The sequence below is a fragment of the Tyto alba genome, unplaced genomic scaffold (assembly GCF_018691265.1).
Source record: "Tyto alba isolate M040663 unplaced genomic scaffold, T.alba_DEE_v4.0 Super-Scaffold_1, whole genome shotgun sequence".
NCBI lineage: Eukaryota > Metazoa > Chordata > Aves > Strigiformes > Tytonidae > Tyto > Tyto alba.
The window spans coordinates 24,631,158-24,648,735 of record NW_024881261.1 but is presented as its reverse complement, the minus strand read 5'-3'; the positions used below and the strand labels follow the sequence as shown (position 1 = coordinate 24,648,735).

General features: G+C 35.2%; 1 protein-coding gene across 4 annotated transcripts in view; it reads right to left on the bottom strand.

The window, feature by feature from the left end:
- The window catches only part of ADK (adenosine kinase), a 289,605-nt gene that overhangs the window by 66,543 nt on the left and 205,484 nt on the right, over positions 1-17,578 (bottom strand). For all 4 annotated transcript variants that reach the window (XM_032982148.2, XM_042797253.1, XM_042797148.1 and 1 more), the window contains exon 7: positions 14,815-14,985. In XM_032982148.2, coding sequence (XP_032838039.2) covers positions 14,815-14,985 — 171 coding nt within the window. The remainder of the gene's footprint in view (positions 1-14,814; positions 14,986-17,578) is intronic.

Sequence of the window (17,578 nt, the reverse complement as noted above, 5' to 3'; positions counted from 1 at the left end):
AAATTTACATCAGGTCAATATAGAGTTAAAATCAGGGTATGAACCAATTACTTTGGTATTAAGAACTGCAAGTATGCTGCAATAATTCTGAAATCCATAAGCATGAATATCAACTCAGGAATCTCAGGGTTAAGTTTATATTGAAAAAAATCCAAACACATTAAGATAAAATGATAGACAAGCAAGTTACACATACATTAACTCCTACCTGTCATGATACTATGAACAAAAACATACACAAAAAAAATCCAATGTCCTGGAAACATAATTCCCAGCTATTCCAGTACCACAAACACTAAAATATTTAAATCATAGCAATGGTTATTATAGTTTTACTACTGGGTACCCTGTCACTACTATTTTCAATAGTAGGACTGAGAAGATACCTCCCTGTGACACAGCTCTTTCATGGTTCTTTTGTGCTGACAGAGGACTAAGTTAACAAAGAGCAACCTACTTCTCACAGAGCTTGCAACACACAGTCTCTGCTGCCATGTTAAAGACTAATGTGACAATACAGGGAAGCCCAACCTCCTTTCCCTTTGCTCTCCCATATAAGACTTAGGCATAATACAGTCAATAATGAGCATGCATTCTTGGCCCACAGTCTTTAGTCTGTTCTGCTAGAATTCAGTAGTTGTTTTAAAACATGGGGACTACTATTAAAAGTTGCTGGAAGTATTCATAAAGAAAGATGGAAAGATTGACAGTGATATTTTTTTTTTTTTACTTACATAGCAAAGACTAATTTGTATTTTACGCTGTTTCAGCAGTCTTTGACTGTTTTCTTCAAAATCATTGGCTCAGTGGCACCATATGGAGCATGTTGAACTTAAGATACCAAGAATGTGTCCAAGATATATCTCACTCCAGTGTGTTAAAACATTCCACCCTGCAGCTGTCATTATAGGAATATAATTCATACCCTAAAGTTTAAAGAAAAACAGTGTAGCTTACTAAGCTTACAAAAATACAAGATTTTTTTGGTTCCAAGTAATGGTCAGTAAATGAAGAACGGTTAATCTTAAATACTTTCTTAAATATGTAAAATTTTAACTGATCATGAGCTGCTTTAATTCTGCATGATATTTAAGACTGAAAACAAAAAAAAATGTAAAAGAATTACTAAAAACATCTATAGAAAAGGGACTTGGGTATCTAGACTTAGCATAGCCCACCATTACTTTTCTCTTTTCCACTGATTGCATTTCTTTTAAAAATTGATATATGAGATTACAGGGCAAAAACCTTAGCTACATTTTTTGTAATGGCACTGTGCAACTCTAGGATCATTGTTATGATGTTTCACCTCTCTCTGGTCATTAGTTCTCTGGGTTTTTGTTTGTTGCATCTGTTTAAAAATAAGTTTTTCAGGACAGGACATGCTTCTTACTCTATTTTGTACAGTGTATAGTACTCCAAACACCTTCTATAAAGTTAACTGCTGTAATAATAAGGGTAGGAGATAGGCAAGAAAAAAGAACACATGATGGTTTCTTAGAAAAGCTGTCTTGGGATGGACACATTACTCAAATGGTCAATTCACAACCTAGTAATACAAGTTGCCTTAGAAAAGGATCCACAAAACCATTTTAACATGCCAACCCATCATATATTCTGTATATGACATGTTTCAGAGGAAAACTATTTTAGAGAATTTAAAAATTTTATTGATACAATTTTTCATATGCCTTTGTCTGTAAAGTCAGGAAGTTGTATGAGGCTCAGGGGAAAACATTTTAGAAACCTTCTAAGGTTATCCCATAATAGCTTATTGATAAATGGTAAACTCATATGTAAGGCTTAATATCCTGGAGGCCTTAAAGGGCAGGCAGTAAGTTCTGTGCATCTTGCTGGCAAGCGGGGGATCTCCCCTTTACAATATTGTCAATCTTCCATTTACAGCCGTCCAAGGACCAAAGATACTGATGAAGGCCTGAACATTGCATGCCTTATGTCTCTACCCAGTATCATATTAGGGAGGCATTTCATATTTGCAGGGAGATTACTGGGAGCAGGAACATAGAAATGGGTTTCAATGGGTGTTTTATTACAGAAAGATGGCTAGTTGGGGTAGTTCAGAGCACAAAAGCTGGCTCTGTTGAGAGAGAACAGTAACTATACTCAGTAATAAATACTACTGAAGACCTTGTTATACTTTCCACATAGCTGAGACAGGCAACATAAGATCCATAGAAGTGTTTGTAAAATGTAGAATTAAAATAGGAAAACATTGCACAGTCATACCAAACTTGCACCCCAGGCTGTTGCTGGGTATGATGTATTCAATTCCAGAAGAATGGAATGCAAAAAATATACAAGAAAAAAAAAAGTAGATAAGGAAATGTTATGAAAAGTTAAGCATCGTAACTTGTTATGGTCTTAATTTAAATTAGTAGCATTGTTTGTACTGATTAGTATAGACAAAATTAGTTACATTTCAAAGAGTTTGCAGGATGAGTTGGATATATTTCAAGTCTGCTTTTGGGAATTTTATCTACATGAAGTATAATTTTTCTTACTCATTATCCTGAACAAGGATTTATTACAAGAGGTCTTATTAACAGATGAACAAAACATTATCACTGAAACAAGTTGTTCAATTCTAAATAAAAAAAAAATCATTAGAAAAGTTACCACATGTTCTATAAATTGTAAAATCAGAGAATTCTAATTATCTGGCTAATCTTTTCTTGAAAGAAATATCTTTGTTCAAGGACCACAGGCCTGGCCATAATGGATCAGATCAGCAGTATCTAGTCCAGGACCCTGTCTTTGGGAAACTGTTGCAACAAAAACTAAAGGAAACTGAAATCTTTCAGAACATTCCTGTTTCCTTTAAAGTCTCATTAAAGAGCTGGCTTTTACCCTGAAAAGTAAGTGTTAAAGGATATTAAATGTAGATAGCAATATTGCCTAATTATCCAATTCTCCCCATCCACCTAGCACTCAAAATTGTTGCTGTATTTTGAAATAGAAAAATTAGGTTTACTTTGTGTTTCATTACTATTCTAATAATTGTTACCTTGAACAACAGCCACAAGAATATCTGCATGATTTACTCCCGAATTAAGCATCTTCCTGGTGTGATAACATTCCTTGTTAACATATTACATATTCGTCTCTCACTCTAGATCTATCTGAATGCCCTCCAGAGTAACCAACTTCTGTTAATTTGTATTGTGGTATTCTATACAATGCACTTTTAAGTTCCAAATAACAAGGAAGAGAAACTTAAGAATAGTAGAGGTAAAGGTTGGTTAAAAAGAGATAATTGATATTTAACTTCCTAAAAATCAACTCCAGTGGAAGAGGTGCAAAATGAATGGGTATGTTTTGAATAAAGTAAGTTACAAGGAAGAGCCCCCCCCTAAAATATTTAATATCTTTACCATAAATGAAAAGATAACTTTGGGATGACTTACACTGCCATTTCCATGCCACCTTAAAAACTATCCCAATAACACAGCTGAAGTAGATGTTAACACACTAAACACTTTGATCTTGATTTTAGGTTGCTGTACCTGAAATACATACATGCATCACTCATCCTGGGACACAAAGTTCTTGTCTGAAATATGAAAGAAGATCACCTGCAAGGAGAGTTAATATGGACTTCTGAAACTTACAGTTTCCATGGTGTACTCTAAATAATGTGTCCACCTCACACCAGCGCTACCCTTTAGAATACTCATACATGTGGCCACCCATCTCTCAGATAATGCATGTTCAGAGACAGGCTACAATTGGCCAGCATAAGGCTACGTACTTCATCAGTTCTTTTCACCAGTTTAGACTCTAGAATAAATTAATTTGGTTCCAGATGATGAGTGTTCTTTTTTGAGCAGTTAGATTCAGTAGTTTGACTCATTATTGTAATTCACATATACCAAGATGCAGCTCCATCTAAATCTGGCATTTACTTTGATGTTCAAATCAAATGCATAGTGTTTGGCAACTACAGGTACAGAATTTAAATTGACTGATCCATTTATCTGAAACTGGTATGTGTCCAAGACCACTCACAAATGTATCTACTGGTCTAGTAGAAATTCCAATGAGAAGAAATCCCAATCATATGTTAATATGATATGTTAATCATAGCTGCTTCAAAATGACATATATGTTAAATATTGTGTGCGTTAAGACCATCTGATTGCCCATCCACATAGGTCATATGTGTTTCAAAAACAGTGAAGTAAAAACTTCAGGTGAACTGATGGTGAAAGATACCTGCAATTCCATGTAATTTCAGATATTTTTCCAGTTACAAGGTCCTCCTTTCAGAGCAATCAGAACTGCCCCACCAATACAATTTATGGCTACAACTTAATTTCTCGTGAAAATTCTGGTTCTTTTAAAAAAAAGAATGTTGTACAACCTGGAGAGGTCAATGGTCTGACTAGACAAGATAAAAATGCGTTGATCTCAGAGGAATTCCAGCACAGAAATGCACTTCATTAAAGGAGATCCTGAAGAGGACTTAATTCTGTGAGGTCTTTTATCTGCCGGGAACCAAAGATACTGCTAATAGCTTGGCCTCTCAGAATTACAAAAGTAGTATCCTTCGGCAGGACAGCCACAGAGAAAGAGAAATAAGCATGCTGTTGACTGGCACATGCAGACTGGCTTTGACTCAAAGGACAATAATATCAAGATGAAGAAACAAAATTTTTCAGTAAAAACAATTAGTTTCCCCTGAATCAAGATCCATCAATCTTCAGCATCAGAAAAATTTAAAATAAAACTCTGAACTCCAGAAATATTTGGACATCCCCAAATAGCCTATTCAACAAGCAGGGCTGTACCTTGTTGTAACAGCAGGACAGCTTCAAAAGCATCACTAAGGTCAAATTACTTAGGCATCCTAAGGGTCTTCCACTGGAATGTGTACCACTTTCCCATTGCTTTCAAGTGAGTTTTTCAAGTGCTAAAGGTTTTTGCTTATTGACAAGGACAGCCTGTGGCCCTACTGAGGGGGAAAATCAGCTGGCTCCAAGCTCTAAGACTTGGACCAGAAGCAGATGCTGATGGCCACTTCCTTTGTAAGGGTGGTGAAGAAGTCCTTCTCCTTGGCTGCAGTTGGGAAGAAGAAACTTTCTGCTTGTGAAGCTGCTGCCTCCAGATAACATAACTTGAGTATGATGAATACAACTGTTTGTTGAATTTTGAATTCAGAGTAGGGGGTCTCCCTCTATACAGCCAGAAACATAGCCAATACAGATTTATATATTTCAACATTTCTACCACCCCAGCCAGTGCTACAATTCTTTCCTTTAGAGGAAAGCTCCTTCACCTGTAAACTACTTTAGCATGGAAAGCAAACTGACTCATATATGCATGTCTCCCTAATGGGACTGCATATGTTGCTGGTTTTGACATGGAATATAATGTGTCAGCTGAGGGTCTGAGGACTTAACAGGCAACATTTTGACACTGTTACTTATCACTTCTGTGTTGGCAGTACTTCTACTAAAGTAAAGGTTTAGTGGATCATTTCTGTGAAGAATTAAAAAAAAAAAAAAAAAAAAAGTGTAATGACTAGGAGAGATGAGTTCTGTTAACTTTGAACAAAAACCTGTAGCAAAGCAATTTCTCCACACTGCTTCCCTGGGAGGTTAATATTTAAACAAATGGTATTGTAAGTCAGAATATGACCACTAAATTTCAAAATATAGCTTAAGGAGACACTTTCATGTGGCTGCAAAATTATTACCCAAAGGCTGTTGTAAATGGGGTGTCTTATGTTTATAAATAAGGCAAGGTCTAAGAGATCAATTAATAACTTTGGGAAAACCATGGATGATTTTATGTATCTTTCAGGTATTTTAGGTATGCTGCAACTGTATTTTTTTCTACTCCCTTTCCAATCTCCTGTCCTAACTTTTTGACAACTCTGAAAAATTATTTAGAAATTAAAATATTTTTGCAACCCTCACATATATTTATGACCCATTACATATGCTTCATAATATACTGAACATTTAGCTTTCCTTTTAATGCCATTTATAGGAGGGACAAATTATGTCTTAATTGTATAATTAGTACATCTAATCAATGCAAATGCCCATTATTATGAATTCTGATGTCTTAGTACTAAATTATAATTAAAAATTAAAATATAGATTTTAATCAATAACAGTTTAGGAGAAGTCAGTTCTAAATACCTTCAACATATATGTCAGTGCATGAAGGAAAAATCTTTTTGCATTGTTTACTCATATGTAGCTCCTTTTCAGTTGCCTTAAGGAAACATCAGTGAGTTACATTTATTCCTATAAAATCTACAAACAGTAGGAATCCCCATGACAGGAGATTATATAACTAGTTGGAAAGAAGAGAGGGTTCAAAGACCTAGTTTTGCTCTTATTTGTTGAAGAAAGTCAGAAAAATTAAACTACTTAATCTGTAATCAGATGTGAAACTGTCTTGATGGAATAAATGTATTATTTGAGATATATAAGCAGGGTGAAGGAAGGTGCTGATAGATATAGATAGTGTGAGAAAGGAAACAAGGTTAAAACTGTAGTTTTAACAAAACAGTGCTACGTAATAGTACAGAAAATAGGTTAATATATAATAAAGATATTGCCAATCCCATTCCAAACCCCCTGAATTGTGTTTTCAAAAAAAAAAAACAGTTTTAGAAACAAAAATCAAAAGCTGTTCTAATGTAGTTTCAACTTACTTTTGCACAACTACACATTTGCATTTTGTATGTATTTAAGCAGCTTCAGTACCAAAATAATTACTAAAACATTTGACTCATATAGGCTGAAAACACATCTACTTTTATCCCCTGCATTTATTACATTTTATTGCATATTTTCTTTAAAAATTTAGTTTAGAGCAGCCTCTAGGCCTCTCTACAATACATCATCAGAGACTTACTACTGGCTCACTGACGTTCCTTCGCTTTTCTTCTCTTTCAAGTACCTTTTGTTCAGACTCAAATTTATAAACACAGGAAGCATCAATACATACTCTTTAGGCAAATACAAGCTCTTTTATATAAAAACCTCTGTCCAAGAACTTTACAGCTAATACCTGAACTTATCCATGCATACTGACAGTCAACTAAATACCTGCAGATAAAATTATATTGAGTGACTGCACATATAAGTCAGGATTAAAAATTATATTGCTGTAAATACTATACAACAGAAATAAAATCTTTAGTCAGACAACATCCCCAACTATGTTTCTTTGCTATACTGCTTGGGAAACCTGAACAATATAGACTGGTTAGATCAGATGAAACAGAGACGTTATCAGACTTTCTCTTTCAAAGTCCTCCGTACCAGCATGTATTACCCTCTCGTCTAGTCAGCTCTAGTGATTGTGTTGCCTGGGAAAGCTGGACCAGCTAGCTCAGTGATTAAACAGTAATGTAGCCCACAGAACTCACTCTTGCTATGGACATAAACTTGTCAAATCTGACTAAAGGCGTCAGATGAAACTATGTGATAAGGGCAGGTCAGAGCATCTTGCATCAACTCACATTTAGATGTTATCCATGGGGATAACACAGCACTGCAGCCTTACAATTCACTGTAACGACTGTAACTGGGGGAGAATCCCCAGTATATGTTGGCATAAAAGGCTTGAGCATGATCTAACAATGGTCTGAATCAGAAACTGCCTGTATCTGCCCCAAAGATGGCTTGAAATGTGGAGTCATTGAATAGGCCTTAGCTGGACCAGAAAACAAAATCTTTATTGAAACCTATGTATTTTACTTGCATTGTTATCTGCAAATATCTCTGTGAAATTGAATTGTTCTGGATTTACACTGATTTAAAGAAGTTTTTGTGAACACTTCTGCCTTCATTCTTCTAGGTCTTATCAACCGTATAACTCAATTTTATTCATACTCTTATTTTTGCAGCTCTTATATATTTGTATTATATTATATATTATACATTTTTGCCCTAGTACTCTGATTACTGAAAATGCACATGCAGTTCATCTTTAAAAGGCTTTCAGAAACATATATTAACATTACACTGAAAACTGAATGCCGAATTCTGCAGGTCTTTTCCTCCAGACAGGTGATTTTTGTCCTAAATGTAGAGTGGCTGACAACATTTCAGGACTCTAGCTGAAGAAAAAAGTTAGAACTCGATTTCACTTGTTTCTGACTCTGCTCTTGCTGTATGACCTTGGGCAAAAAACTCTCTCAATTGTCCACCTGTAAAACAGAGACAAGAGTACACACTCACCTTATTGGTTTATTCTGAGCTTTAATGTTTATGAAGTGTTATGAGACGCTCTGGGAAGTGCTACAAAGTGAAAAGGGTTATCAATCATTGTCAACAAAACACAAGTTGCTGAAATACAGTGAAATCTGCCTTCCCTTCTCACAGGACATGTTCTGTCTTGTGCTGTGGTCTCTCCAGTATTCACAATCATAAAAGTATCTTAACACTGCATAGCATAAGGAAGGACAAATATCCCTAAGCATTCTGAGAGACTATTAGAAAATATTTTCAGTTTTAAGAAGTGAAGCCTGTTGGAAACTATAAGCTTCTCTTCTAAATACCTGCTTGTTTTCCATAATGGGAAAAAAGAAAGCCATTTTTGAGATAGGATTCCTAAATTGCTTAAATAGCTAGACATTAACTGAAAGCATCACTAAATATAAATTTAAATACTTGGCTCTCAATTTTCCTTTCATTCATAATGTACTAGGTAAACTATACTAAAATAATTACTTGCTTATTACTCATGAATTTCAGTGCAGCAGCTGAGACAATGTAGATAAATAAGATGATTAATTGAAACAGAATGAATCACAACAAAATATGTTGTTGTATAAGGTATGATTAACTCCACAGTGATTCATATCATTTCAGATAACAGGGCTTTTATCAAAGACGGCTGCAAGGTTGGGAAATGATTTAAAAGCATTTTATCTTAGAGAGCCACTGCAGTTCACAAGGGAGGGGGAAAAAAAAGAAAAATTAAAAAAAAAAAAAAGAGAAGAGAAAGGGAGAAGCAGATTCAGTGTCTGCAGCTGAAATAGCCTTGGGCTGTTTCAGCATCCTTCCCACAGCAGCACATCTTTACAACATACCATTGACATTATCAACCTCCCTTGTGCTAGAGACCCTCTAATTTTTCAGTTGGCCGCAATTTATTAGATATGCCAATACTGAAAAAGTTAATTCTATGTATTCAGCAGCAATATTACAATGCCATAGCTTTCCTATAATTGAAAACACAACACCTGCACCAGGAAATAAGTGTCAAAATTCTACAAAGATATCAAAGAAAAATAATATTTATTTTTCCTCCATTTAGAATTACAATTTTTAATTCCCAGGCTCCTGACAAAGACTTTGCAGAAATCTTAAATGTAGGATTTATAAAAAGAAATTGCTATCTGTTTACTGCAGTTTAGAAAAGCAAATACCAGCAGCAGCTGACCTTAAAACCCTCTACCTGTTAAAATAGAAGAGAAGATGAGATGTCTCCTTACAAAATTTTTTCCCATGTGTATTCAATAAACTGGGTCAGAATAGCTGACTACGATTTTTAACTTAACCGCAGACTCCCTGCAGGGAACTGTGCAAACCTCAGTCTCTCACTCAGCCTATGAAATGAAGATAATTACCCTTACCTGTGGGGCAAGTTTCTGTAACTTCTGAAAGCATAACGAAAGGGAAAATACTGGCATATAAATTGAAATGCAAAACACTGACACCCAACTTAATTTCATTTAAGATGTGTAATGTTTCTGAAAACTTAATTCAAAATGAATAAAGATGTGGAAGCAGAAGTCAAAGGTTGAACTCATAAGGAAAATAGCTTGCAAACAACTGCTGACTGAAAATAACCCCTCAACATCTACCAGTTCCAGTAAACTAAAAAGAAAGAACCAAGGTCTCTTAAGGGCTCTTTACATAACGTACATGCAAGTTAGCAGTACTGTGAAATAAGCCTCTTCATTTCAAATACTCAGATTCATTTCAGATACTTAGTTTCAAATACGAACTAATATTTGCCTTCTACTAATAATTTCAAACAGTCAAAAATAATTTTAAATGGTTACTTGAAAATACTTCAAACAGAAACATCAATTTGGTGATATTTATGGCATGACCAGCCATTCTTTGCTATGTTCCTTACTTCTTGGTCCCATCTGATACAGAAGAACAGACTGAAAAGTTTGGCTCCCTTTCATTATTTACTGAAAGTCAAACTGTATTTCCCTTCCTCCACACATCAAATTACATCTGCCACCTGGTTTTCTCCTGTCTCTTACTTCTTAATAATTTCCTCAGACAATTCACCAGTGTGAAAGGACATTCGGGTAGTGTGGAAAACTACCTGCTAGGTCTATAAACAGTAGCAACTACACTGGTGTAAATTCAGATCCATTCAGTTATGCCATTATAAATGCATACTAGTTTAAAAAGAATTGCTACTGGGCTCATTTATCTTACAACAGTGATTATGTCTCATTCAAGATTCTTGTGAGCTGTGGGCAGATTCCTAAACCTGCAGGTATCAGTCTGGTCCCAGGGGATAATCCAGCAGAGGAAATTTGCAGACGGGACTGAAGGTTGCCCACAGTGTCATATCTTAATGCAATATATCAAAGTATGTGGAGTGAAAGTTGTTTACAAACATGAATTATAGGTTACAGAAAGGGAATAGACCAATTTGTTTGGAAACTGTCACTTAGGTGTAAATCCTAGTGTGTTGAACACAGTTTTATGCCAGAAAATTTAGCAGCATTTCCACTCACTCCCCTGGTTAAAATAAGCACAAAACTACAGACTGACTGCAAGTTCAAAAGCAGGAGCATGTTAACCACTGTTATCAGTTTTAGATTTACTGTTTTTCCTTGCCATTAAAGAGAATTTTCCATGTCATTAAAGAGACTTGCCCTTATAAAGGCTTATAAAGGTTCTTGAAGGCTGTGTCCAAACCACATATATTTGTAGGGATGTTTATGTTAGTATTTGATACCTCACTTGAAAATATTTTAAATTAAGGAGGCACAATGTACCATTTTGGTGTAACTATAAGATTAAAGGATGACAAGACCTGTTTGATATCTTACTGCACAGAAAGGCACCCATCTTTTTAAAGCTCAGGATTCGTAACACCAGAACCACCACTAATGCTATTGTCACTATTTTTTAAAACATAGAAGTCTTGCACACAATGTTCTTTCTTTTCAGCACATTTGCTGTCACACCAGCATCAATTTCCCGTTGAGCTTGCAGAAGCATCTGTCTTTGCAGAACTTCAGCTTACAATCCTTTAATTAATTTGTTCAGAGACTTGGTGTTTAGAAGTAACAGCTCTTTACACTAGAGAGGAAGAGGATCTAATTTCCAAGAGTAATTGTTATCTTAGTATTCCTTATTATATTCGTGCTTTAGAAAAACCCACAATTTCTCTTCTACATAATCTCCTCAACTTTTACTGATTGCTGTACACTGTATACTGCCAGGTATATTGTTTGGTTATGGCTTTTGTTGTAAAGCAATGGATGAGGAGCTCAGCATGTCTGTAATTATAAAGTTTCTAAATTTTAAAATTTCTCAGCAATGTCCTGCCTAATCATAGGAAGAGAACCCAGAAGATCTTTACCACATCAATACCTTAATATTCCTCGGAGTTGTGAATGGCTGCCATATGCAGGGATGAATCATGTGAAAGCTTTGTAGGGTCCCTTGAATTGTGAAGACCTCCATAGAAAAGAAACTGCTACCCAGCTGCATGTCCCAAATACTCAGACCATTCCCCCCAGAAGTAGTTCCCTCCCTGAGGAGATACCATTGTAACTCACATCTTTTGGGAAGACTGGAAATTGATTTCAGATTCCTGTGCCCATTAATAACTTTGATGGGTCAAGTATATCAGAGTCATCAAGCTTTAGCCCCAACTGGGAAAGCCGAAAGAGGTCTGGGAAAGAAATATATGCAAATTTAGGCTCCTTTACTTGCCTAGTATAATTGCTGTGTAGGAAACATTCAACTCTGTGTAGAGATGTAATTTTAAATTTCACTCCTTTGATCATTCTGTTACTGAAAGTTACTCTGAGTTGTAAAATATGTATTCTAAGGTGAGCTTTTACAGATGAATTAAGCAGCAACTTGTGACAAAGCAGTTATCATCAGGAGATAATTGACCTTATTTGAGAGTTAAGCATCCTGAGGCAATGTAGAGTGTGCTTAATCCTGGCAGGTTAATTATCCAGTGATTATGGTAGCTTGGAAGGTATTATTGCTGAGAACCATTTGCAAAATGACACTATTAAAAAAAACTTAATTTAATAAAAATTAAAAGCAATGACAATAATCAAGTTCTCCAGTCATGTATTGCTAGATAATGACTGCAGAATGGCCCTAATTGGTTAGCAGCAATGAACATATAATTATTGCTATTCTGAATGTTCTGTACTAAATTTATTATAAGAAGTACAGTTAATAAGTATCAAAAAACCAAGACAAGATGTTTGGCTAGTTATAAAAGGGGTTGAAACAAATGATCACACCACCAGTGGTCACTGAGCTAATGCTGAAAGTGATACATGTACTGAGTTGTTATCACAGCATTCAGTGTCTCAACTGCAGTTAAGGGTATGCTGGCATTTACATTCTAAACTAGAACATTTATTCCAAGAGGTTTATAACTTGCCCATTTTAATTACCATCTGGCTGAAACTTGAAATAACCAATCTCCATTCAGATGTAAATTTTTAAGTAGAAGATTCAATTTAAAATCACTTTGCCAATTGTTTTTACTTTAGGAATGGCAGCAGTTTTGAATTTTGCTGCTCTTGGATGTTTTCATATTACTCAAAAAATAAACAGCTCTGTGCTTAACAATAAAATTGTATTGGTCTATAATGTGAAGATAAATATAGGGAAGAATAAAAATTGTGTCTAAGAGTATTGTTTGTACTAATAAGGTAACCACACCACTTAGTATGCCTTGCTTATATATTAATTTATGTACTTTTAGTATTTAGCTAAACTAGCAAAACTGATGGAAAATGTAGCGAAAAGAAAAAAGAACTCAGAGAAAATGGGCAAAAATTTGGTGTTGGATAGCTGAAGTGGTTCATTGCCCATCAAGGCATACATAAACACAAAAAAAACCTGAATGTACTTGTAGATGAAATGAATATAGGAGATAAAAAAAACAACAAAAAAAGGAAGCTACTAGAAGGCAGAGCATGTCAAAATGAGCTTGTCTTGAATTTTGTGATTACTCTTTTTTGTGACTACACAGAAAATGCAGGGAGTCTTTCAGCTTTAACACACACAACAGTCCTATACAGTATTTTATGACAGCAGGTCAATAATACCATAGCAAACTGAAATGGCAGAGGAAATTAGGGTAGTCTCAATATAATTTCTAAAACTGGAATGTTGCCAATATAGTAGACTATTGCTTATAAAGTATGCAAATATACAGAAAGTAACATGTATTTTATCTTCTGAAAAACAGCACTTAATGAACCACTGTGATCTGTATTCTCATAATAGGTCAATAAGGTAATATTTATATAAAAGACCAGCAAGGTTTAATCCCGGAAGTTTCTATGAAGTCCTTCCACCCAAACATTGACTAGATTTGCTATTATCTAATTTTTGAAATCTGACAATATTTTTTTGTTGAGATTATACTGCTATTGAATCAAAATATTCAGTACCATCTTTGTGAGGACTGTATTGTGAAAGATAGAATAAAGGTAACAGTTGGCAATAGCAGCAAAATGTCTGGAAAATACTTCTGTATCATTAACTATAGTTAAAAAGGTTTTCCTTATCCTACTTCATCTAAAAACATTGTAATTTTCTTAACTTTAAAAATATTTTTATTTTCTTTTTTAAAAAAGTGCTCTATCTGTATGAATGCTAGCCCCTAAGGTAGACATGTGGGCAACAGTGTAAAAACTCACTTGTGCTGGTGCAGCTCCCTGTGTCACAATCAGGAATAACCACTGACAGGAGTAAGTCACTTTTCCATAATTTTCCTGTACTAATGTAGTTATCTTGAGAGACAAGCCCACACCTCATTTAGGTGTGTCACGCTTTCCAAGGCTTTTGTAAAGATCTTTCTGCTGAGTAAACTAATAAATATTTAAGAGCACTTTCTGAAGTGGGAAAAAAAAAAAAAAAAAACAAAACAAAACAAAAAGTGATAGCACTATAATGAGGGAAATCTTAATTAATTTGGTCTATTACCATGGACTTCCAGGCAGAATTTCAGGCAATGTTTGCCAACTGTTGCATAGCAAAGATAAGCCTTCCTTAGATGGACTGACCATAAAATCTACCATAAAATCAATGAGAACCTTCTAAACCAATTAACTGTTTCTTAGTTCTCCCACTTCTCCCCAAAGAGTTGTCTTTGTCACAAAAAATGCTATTAAAAGCAGCAATATGGGTATCAAAACAAGTTACAGAACCCCGGCAGTAGCGCTTCATATATTTTCTTCCAGAAGAGAACTAACTTCTGGGTTAGTACATCATGCACGTACATGTACAACATGGACAGCTATTACAAAGCAGCCAATGTGCTGGCTATTTCCTCTTTTAACCTAGAGTAACTTGTTCATGTGTCTCTACACTAGAATGAGCAATTTGTAAACCCCTAAGAGGTCAAGTGACATCTTTGGCATCTACTGACATATAATAGTCCTGTGACCATGGATTTCATTTTCTAGTGACACTTCACATGGTCAGACCTTCTCTCCAAATAACAGAGAGCCAGGAAACAGGCTCCTAGACACAAACAGCTAGGTGAAAGAGGTATAAATACTTCAATTACTTCCATAAGACTTACCGTCTCATTTCCAAAAAGGACATCAACATAAGGCATAACTTTCATCATAGGCTCTTTGTAGAACTGGCTAATAAATGGTGCAGAAAGATTCAAGCTGAAGATCTTGTTGTTCGCAGAAGCCTGAGCAGCCACTTTTAATACTGCTTCTGGTGACACTGTCAGGAAGAATCCCTGCAAGCATCCAAACAAATCAATGTACGTTACTAATTTCACATTAAAAACCACGTGAAGTATGCTGCTTCTAGAAGGTCCCCCCAGCCCACCGTTGTTATACACATGCACAGATAAAAACTGCTAGAAAATATTGCCTTTCCATTAAGGTATTATGGAGGTGACAAAGAATCTGCATATGCCTAGAATCACAGCCCTCCAAAATTAAACAAAACTCCCTACCTCTGCATTCCATGTAGTACATTTTCCCATGGCAGCTAAGACTAATGTTTGTATTTTAAAAGGTGATATATTATAATTCTAAACATCTCTTTTTAGTAATAGAGTCAATTAGACTGTGCTGCTTAATTTCAAAGTCCAGTACGATAGCTCCGTGCACAGCTAGGAGATTAATGAAATCCCTTGCCTGAAAAATTAGTACCTTGTTTATAATAAATATATTGAGTATGCTGTCATTGTAGTAGTTGTTACTGTTTTGCAGGAAAAACCTAGGGGTTTTCATGTTTCCGCACATGTATATTATTTCTGCCCCCTCCCAGAAGTATTTTTCTTTTTTCTGAATATCGACATTCAAGTAAGTATCAATAGTGAAACAAAATAAACAGAACCTAAGCAGGAATGACTCTTTGTCCACTAAATTGTGAATGCCAATTTGAATCCTGTATGAAGAACAATTCAAGGCTGCCATTTTGAATTTAGCATTGCAGATAGTTACCTCAACTGCATGTGTTCCAGGAGTTATGTAAAGATCCCCTACAATTTCATTAATCTTCTAATTAGACAAAGGCTTAGTCTTTACATTCATTAAACAAATTCTGTATGCTTCATTTTTATAATCCTTAAAGCAATTTGACTAACTGTTCTCAAAATTCAGTGAATAATAGTAAATTTCAAGCAAGAGCAGCAAGTGTTAAATTTAAGGCCAGACATAATGTCTAAGGCACAGTAACAAACAACTTTGAGAGGAGTCTGATAAATAAAACACTGTCTCAGTCCTATCTGTAACATCATCATCATGACACTTTAAAAGGTATAATAGTGAAACAGTCTTATTTTCCAGTTTTTATCCATATTATTATGTCTTCGGATCACAGAATATCTGTATTTTAATCCTGCATACTTCAGCTAACAGATCATCTTAGGCATTCTACTCACTGGAAAAAATAATATAATGAAGAGTCTACAGATTAAAGACCACTTAGAAAGACTTTCTAGTTATTTCTACTTACTCCATGCTCTCCAGTCTAACAAATACATGACTGATTTAAAAACCTGGATACAATTTGCTACATGACAATAAAAGTCCAAAGGGCACAAGAATGCTTTGCCTCTTGTGGAGTTACTCAGTACCTTGAACAACTGGAAGCCTGTAAACATCCAAGCTTCTTTGCTATTTTTACATTCTGAGGAATTAAAATGAACAGTTTATATAACATCTTGTCTCCATAGCAATCTCTACCATCTTTTAGTTTTTCATTTAATGAACAGAGTTGGATTTTTAAAAAAGTGCTCCAAACACAAAATAAAAACCTTTCATGGCTAACGTTGCCAACTGTGGATAAATCACAGATTGCTATACAGTGGTCTACGTAAATAGTAACCTGGTCAAATAATTAGGCTTCTTACCAATTTTAGGCTGAAAACTTCATCTGAACTGAAAGAAATCTGACTGTAATTTAAGGTACAGAACACTATCCCCATGAGACTTAAGTCAGGCCTGCATCCAACTCCCTTTTCCTTGGAAAGAAAACATAAAAGTACTGAGATACAGATAGGAGAGCTTGCTTTTCAGATCCTGCAAAGTAAAGGCCAAGAACTCTCAAAGGCTACAGCTCTGTCTTTTGGGTTTCCTAAAAATCACTTCTGTCATTTAACTGAAGTCTTCCAAGAGTTTTTATATTTTTACTTAAATAACTATTTGACATGAAAACATCTAGAAATTAAGAGTTGTGTGTATGAAAATTCTTTGCCAAGCATAACATTTCTTTGCAAAAAAATTTGGAGCAATAAGAAAAAAAAAGTTGTAGCAGTACCATTGACACAATGGAATTAACAAAGTACGAAGAAAAAGTCTAAAATCTGGACTGAGCATATTTGGGTTCAAAGAAACCTTATTAGACTCCCCTCCTTAAGTACATAAATTGAGCTTGTCTTTATTTTTAGTGGAATTCCATTTACAGCTATGGCCAGTAGAGTTACAGGAACCCAGCCTCCTAAGTTTGAATTACAACTAGATAAGACACAGACAATACTATTCAGCATGCTACAATTTTGTATGGGAATGAACTCCATTAAAACAAACAGGTTTTCTTATATCTCACTGGGATTCACAACAAAGTCACTCCAGGGCTTCCTTAGAGCCGCAGCTCTCAGGCTCTTGCAGCTGCCACTGCATTTGGTCCAGACAGATGTATACAAAGGAAACCTTAAGTCAGCTACTACCTGTTCTAACAATTAACTGTTAGCCAACGTTAGCTTTGAGTGTGAGAATAAGCATATCTTGGTATCACTTGTATAAAAGACTTTGCATTTTACTAATAAGAAGTTCTATTCCCACTAACAAGAAGGTTAAGAGGCCCCTCAGAAGGTATTC